General features: G+C 63.4%; 1 protein-coding gene across 1 annotated transcript in view; it reads left to right on the top strand.

Moving 5' to 3' along the window:
- The window catches only part of RABL6 (RAB, member RAS oncogene family like 6), a 23,719-nt gene that overhangs the window by 9,655 nt on the left and 7,682 nt on the right, over positions 1 to 6,382 (top strand). Inside the window, exons 3-5 of the mRNA XM_011369972.2 lie at positions 950 to 997; positions 3,197 to 3,249; positions 4,452 to 4,544. Coding sequence (XP_011368274.1) covers positions 950 to 997; positions 3,197 to 3,249; positions 4,452 to 4,544 — 194 coding nt within the window. The remainder of the gene's footprint in view (positions 1 to 949; positions 998 to 3,196; positions 3,250 to 4,451; positions 4,545 to 6,382) is intronic.

Here is a 6,382-nt window from a genome sequence, read left to right as displayed (position 1 = left end):
TGGGCACTTTCATTCCATTGCCCTTCCTCGGCCTTGGTCCCTGCTGGATGCCTCCCTCAGCTGTCGTCATGGAAACTGTTCATGCCTGGGAGGCCCCATGACCTCCGAGGGCTGTCGTGGGGCGCTCTTTAAAGTCACTTTGGCGCCTTGAATTTCACTCTCCATCCTCAAGACCTGGGAGAGGCGAACGCTGGGGGGTGCGTCCTGAGGGAGCCAGACCCCTCCGGTGCCCGATGCTTCTCTGCTGCCATTTGCTCTGCCAGCAGAACAGCTGCCCCGGGCCCAGCTCTTTACTTGGGCTTCGCGAGGCCCCTGTCCCCGAGCGGTCCTGGGAGACGGCTCGTTCGCGGGCCAGCCAGAGCAGCTGCTCTTCTGCCCTGCTCCCCGCCACACACGGCAGCCCCCAGGAGCAGAGGGGCTGCTTTGCACGTCCAGGAACCCTGAAACGACTCAAACGTTCCTTTCCACTGAAAAACTGTCCACTGAGTCAACAGCAGGATCCATGGGGCCTCTGTGCAAGTTCCAGCTCCCACTTAGTGCCAGCCAGGCCACGACCTGGGACAACTGCACTGACCCGCTGGCCCCTGCCCATCAGCCAGGGGCCGATGGGAGCCTTTGGGCATCACAAGAAGCTCCACCCGCTCATAGCACCCCTTCGCCAGTTCTGGGTGCGGCTGGCAATGGCAGTGAGCACCTTATGCCCCTCAGCCTGGGGGCAGGTACACAGCAGTTCCCCTAGGAATCCTTGGGGTTCAAAGGGTGGGCCGACTGCCACGAGCTTCCTTGCCATCTAGGGAGGAGTGTCCCAGGTCACAACACATGCAAAGGCCCTGCGGATGGCGCTAGAGGGACCGGCGTCTCCAGCAACGCCCAGGTGGCTGCTGGAAGCCTGTCTTTTGTGAAACGCACAGTTCACTTGGGCGCTAATCTTTTATTTTCCCCTTTTTAGCCACTGATGACATCGTAAAAGTCGAGGTCTGGGACGTAGTTGACAAAGGTGAGTCATGTCTTTGTGACAAGTGCTTTTCTCTTTCGTGCTTTATCCGTCCTGTAAAGAGAAGAGCCGCCTCCGTCCCCTTCTGTGTCCTCGGCCTGAGTGGGTGGGCCCCGGAATCCCTGGTCGCCCGGACTCAGCGATGGCGCTGCCCCTCGCACACGGCGGGGGCCACTGTCAGCGTCTACTCACAGGAGCCCTGGCCTGGGAGGCCCAGGTCGGTGCTAACTGTTCGTTAGCGTCTGGGTCCCGCGCCAGTTCCGCTGCGTCTGGTGGACGGGACGAGTGTGCAGCAGTGACCTGTCAGGGACTGTGGTCTTTGCTGTTCGAACATCTGTTTTACCTCCTGAAACCACGCTGGGGGCAGCGGGGACAGACGTGGCTGGCCGCGGGCAGGCTGCTGTCCCCGAGGCCTGCGTGGAGCCCTTCTGGGAGCCCGTGCCGCCGGTGCCGCCCCCCAGGTAGCAGAGTCCCCGTCCCTCGGCACCCCTGTGCCCAGAGCCAAGGACCAGCTCCCTGCTTCCGAAGCAGCCATCCCATGGCGCTGCCCGCTGTGCTGCTCTGTGCTGTCAGGTCCCCAGCACACCCGGGGACCACCCCGTGCTCGCCTGGTGGTGAGGGGCGGCGCACCCCCCTCAGCGTCTCCTGTTACTTCCCTCCAGCACTCAGGCCGCATGTTCCTCCTCCGTGACGCCCAGGGGAGCCCATGCTCCTCCTGGTGCCCTGCATGCGGCAAGTGCTGCCCAGCGTGGTGCGACCTCTGACCTCACAGGCTTGTCGTAGCTGCATGTGTCCTCCAGTGACAAAGGAGGCTGTGTCTTTTGCGAGCTTGCGGTTTTGGAGGCAGAGAGTGCAGGCTCTTCTCTCTCCGGCCGTGCTCTTTGGTGGTGGGTTTGGTTGCCAAGGACCGATTCAGCTGGCACAGGACAAGGGAGGGTGCTGGCAGTCCTGGGCCCTGGCTGCCCACAGGGTCACCGAGTGAGAGCTGCTGCCAGCCAGGACCCTGTGGCGCCCGTGTGGGCCTGATGCCTCCAGGTCGTGCCTGCAGCGCATCCGTGAGTGTGTGCGGGCTTGTGCGTGTTTGGCAGGCAGCCCCGCACAGCCCGGTCACTGTCCCAGGGGCGAGGAAGCCGTCACTTGACCCAAGCTGCTGTCCGCGCCCTGGGTACACCCCCCAGCCCTGCCGTCCCCTAGGCCTGCACTTGTTCGGGTAGGATGGGGTCAACATTTGGGGATGGGGCCCCTTCTGGAAGTGTGCTGTGTCCTCGATGGTGGGACGTGCTCTGTGGTGCGGAGGCAGACACTGCCCATCCCAGGGGACCTTCACGTGCCCCGCTTCCTCCCGGCATAAGGCGTGAGCCTCGCACACCATGAAGTGCTGTGTGGGCCAGGCTCTTGGGACCATCGCTCTGTGGCGTGGAAGGGAGGTGGGGGGAGGTGGGGCCGCACAGCAGGGGGAACGGTCCCCAGCAGGTGCAGATCTCTGTGTCAGCTGCTCCCCTGGGGCAAGAACCGTGTTGAGCTGAAAGAAAACCGTCTTCTCTCTGCCACCTTAACTCGTCACCTGCTGGACAGGGTCAGAGGCGGTGGGGGTTCAGGAAGAGGCTGTGGAAAGAGGCAGGTGTTGATTTTTTAGTAAATCAACGCCAGTGTGTTCTGGGGGGTTTGTTTTGCCTGCTCTTCTGAGACTGGGGGACCCCGGGATTCCCAAGGTGAGACCAGTCCGTCTTCAGCCGTGGGGGCAGAGAGGGGATGGCAGCGCAGCTGCGTGTCGGGCCATCGGAGGCCAACCTGGTTCCACGCTCCTCGGCCCTGCCTGGGCCGCACGTCCAGCTTGCCCGCCCTTGGCACCAGCTCAGGGGAGCAGCCATGGCCCCAAAGGCCGCCCCGCAGAGGCCGGGCTGGGCTGGCCTGTGCCAGCTGGCAGCGCTGTCCCAGAGCTGGACCCGTGCCAGTCCGGGAAGCGCCTGGTTCCCAGGCCCATCTGCCACAGCCCGTTGGGGCCTTTGCCAGGGAGACCCCCTGGGGTCCTGGCTGTCTCCTGCTGCCAGCGGGGCCTCCCAGTGCCAGCACAGCCCCCAGGTCTGCAGTTCGTGTGGCACTTCCTGGAGGTGGTGGGACAGCATGGGGAGGGGGTGCTCCTGCCTCAGGCCAGCCTTGGCCCAGCAATTCCACCCGGTGATTTCTGTGTCTTTCAATAAGGAAAATGCAAAAAACGAGGTGACGGCCTGAAGATGGAGAATGACCCCCAGGAGGTGAGCTGCGTCCTGCCCCGCGTGTCCCCTGATGCTGGGTGGGGGAGGTGAGCGGATGCCCGCTCACCAGACCCCGCGGCCTGGCTGTCCCAGCTGCTGGCGGGACCCTGTGCTAGCCACAGTCAAACGGGGGTTGCTGGACCCACCTGAGCCACTGTCGCATGTTAGTGATGCCGGCCAGGCCCTACGCCGAGTTTGAGTGACCTGAGGGGGACTTAGGTGAACTGGCCAAATTTTGTATCCCCGCCACAGAGGCTTCAAGGCCATAAAAGCACAGGACCTTCCTTTAAGCTGTGGCCTTGGGCACACATGGGCATGAGCGTGGCTCCCAGTGGGCTCTCGTGTGGCCGCCACCCTGGACACACAGCAGTTGGGGTCCCGCCAGCTCTCTTCGTTCTGGGGAAGCTCTCTAGTTGTTTCCATGGGCCCCGTTCTCTGTCTTCCTGTCCGTAGTTGGCCTCGGGGTATGGGCAGTCTCTTTGCTCCTCTTCGTGTTGGGGAGGTTAAGTGACCACCTGGCCCATTTCTGTCTGGCCCTTTGTGCGGCACGTTGCCGCTGCCCCCAGCATGGCAGCCACCCTGGTCTGTGTGCTCTACAGTGGTCCCCACCCTTTCTGGCACCAGGGCCCGGTACTCCTATGAGAATCTAGTGCCTTATGTGAGGTGGAGGCGAGGTGGGGGTGCTGGTGCTGGGGAGCAGCTGCAGATAGAGCTTCACTGCTCGCCCGCTGGTCACCTCCTGCTGTGTGGCCTGTTTCCTAACAAGCCACAGACCGGTATTGGTCCACGGCTCGGGGGTTGGGCACCCCTGCTCTAGAAGATTCTCTGCAGCCGTGTTTCCGTGGTGCTGGAATGCACATCTCACCGTGGCGTGCTGGCTGCCCCAGCACTGTCATCCTGGGTGGCGGAGAGTCTGGGACCCTACAGGCGAGGCTCCTGGTGGCTAGTGGAGAAGACCCCGCCCAGGTCGGGGGCCGAGGCGCTGTGGCCTCAGGGCCTGAAGGAGTTGCTGCCAGACCCTTTGAGGCAAAGTGACCCCACGCTAGATGCTGTTGTGTTTATGTATTTTTTTCCAAAATGAAAATAGCTATTGTCTTTTCAGATTGTAAAAGTCCTGTTCAGCCTTTTCCAGATGCCGGTCCACATCTGTGGGACCCCGCCAGAAGCCCCAGCCCTCACGCCCGATCCCCTCCCATCCCCAGGCAGAGTCGGAGCTGGCCCTGGACGCGGAGTTCCTGGACGTGTACCAGAACTGCAGCGGCGTGGTCATGATGTTCGACATCACCAAGCAGTGGTAAGGCCCCCGCGGTCCAGCAGGTGGCGCCGCAGCCTCCCTGCTGCCGCCCAGTACTTCCGGGGGCCGTGGGCGGGGCGCACACCCGCAGTCTAGCCACTCAGGACCCCCGGCAGAAGTCTCCGGGTGCCTGCGTGGTGACTTGGCGCCGGGCGTGGGGATCTTCATGCCTGCGCGCAGAGGGCGGGCTGGCTGTGGCAGGGGAGGGGGTGGCAAGGCTCATGCCTTCCACAGACTTCCTGAAAACACTGTCTAAAATGGGTCAGAATCAAGTGGCCACTTGAGTTAGGGGCTCCCGGGACCCCCCCACATTCTTTGAGTTGCGCCGGGAGGACGCACAGGATGCCACCCCCGTGAAAGGCTCCAGAGCGAGATCAGCAAGGGTGGGTACGGGGGTGAGTGCGTCAGCTCCCAGGGCCTCCGCGTGGAGGCGCATGGGACTCGACTCTGGGAGGAAAGCGGGCGCCGCCAGCCACCGTCGGGGTCGTAGGAGCGGGCGGGGGCAGCCTCCTGGGCAGTCCGGGCTGCTCTCGGAAGGGAAAGTCTTCGGGATGCCGCAGGAGGCGCTGCAGCATGTTTTAGGAGCGGCCCGTGGGGCGCTCGCCTGCCTTCCACTCCGCTTTTTAAGTGTTGCTGTTACTGCGTGTGGAGCCCACGCGGCTCCGCTGTCCTTCGCTGGAGCCCAGCCAGGCCTGAGCGCCAGTCGCGGGCAGCGTTTCACGGGGAGGGGTGGGGGGAGGGTGCGCACCACTCTAGCCGAAGGGCACACGCGGCCGCGGGGGGTCACATCGGCCATCCACAGGCGCCCAGCAGTGCTGCCCTGCAGGACACCCCTCCCAGTGTGCACTGACCTCCAGCACACGCGTGACAGCCCCTGGGTGGTGGCCGGCAGCGTGTTGGTAACACGTGGAGCGGAATGCTGGAGCTGTGAGCACACACGTCACCGACACATCTACACGAGCCCAGCTCCGCTCCTCAGGGCAGACGCGTCTTCAGGCCCGGGGATCAGGTGCCTTCTCCTGTGGAACTTGGCAGACACACTGCCGGTGGCCACCCAGCGTCACTGATAAGCCCTGTATTCTTGATGGATGAGTAGGGACCTGAATTCCAGGAAGAGTGACACAGGAAAGCTGCGAGTGGGTGGCCAGGGGCCACGTGTGCCTACCAAGGACAGGAGACAGGGCGAGCAGGCCAAGGGAGGCCTGGGGAAGTGGTGGCGGACGCGTGGCCGTGAGGCCGTGAGACCTGGGCACAGGTGTCCAGTGGGCAGGTGGTGCCAGGCCGAGGAGCCTGGGGGAGGTCAGGTAGCTGGGGCCCTGAACACTAGCGTTCCCGGACACTGCCTGGGGCCCCGCCGTGCCTGGGGAACGGAGAACACCGCTGAGGCAGCCTGCGTCCAAGCGGCTGTGCACCCCCAACAGGTGTCTCAGCGTCCTAGGGTGCCGTGGCGGGGCAGACGCCCTTGGCCTTGGACGGTTTGCATGTGTGTAAACGTGGAGTGTGACGCGCTTTCTACTGGTTTGTACTGGTTTTCTCTAGATTAGGGAGGTTTTGTCATACCGCTGCTGCTCATTCCCACGTGCCATTTTGAAGACAGCGTGTGACAACTCTGTTAGGCTGAGTGACCGTCAGCCCCACAGGAATGGGCCCTCTGTCAAGGGACCATGTGAGACCCCCATGGCCACTGAAGAGCAAAGCCCTGAGGCAGCAGAGGGGACACCTCAGAGAGCCCCATGGGCCACAGCTGTGACTTGCAGAAAAGTCACAGGACACACAGGAAGGGGACTCGTGAGCAGCTGAGAACGGGCAACCCCACAGCTGTTCTGTGGAGTGGGGGGG

The sequence above is a fragment of the Pteropus vampyrus genome, unplaced genomic scaffold (assembly GCF_000151845.1).
Source record: "Pteropus vampyrus isolate Shadow unplaced genomic scaffold, Pvam_2.0 Scaffold157, whole genome shotgun sequence".
NCBI classification, from domain to species: Eukaryota; Metazoa; Chordata; class Mammalia; order Chiroptera; family Pteropodidae; genus Pteropus; species Pteropus vampyrus.
This window is presented reverse-complemented; position numbering and strand designations above follow the sequence as displayed.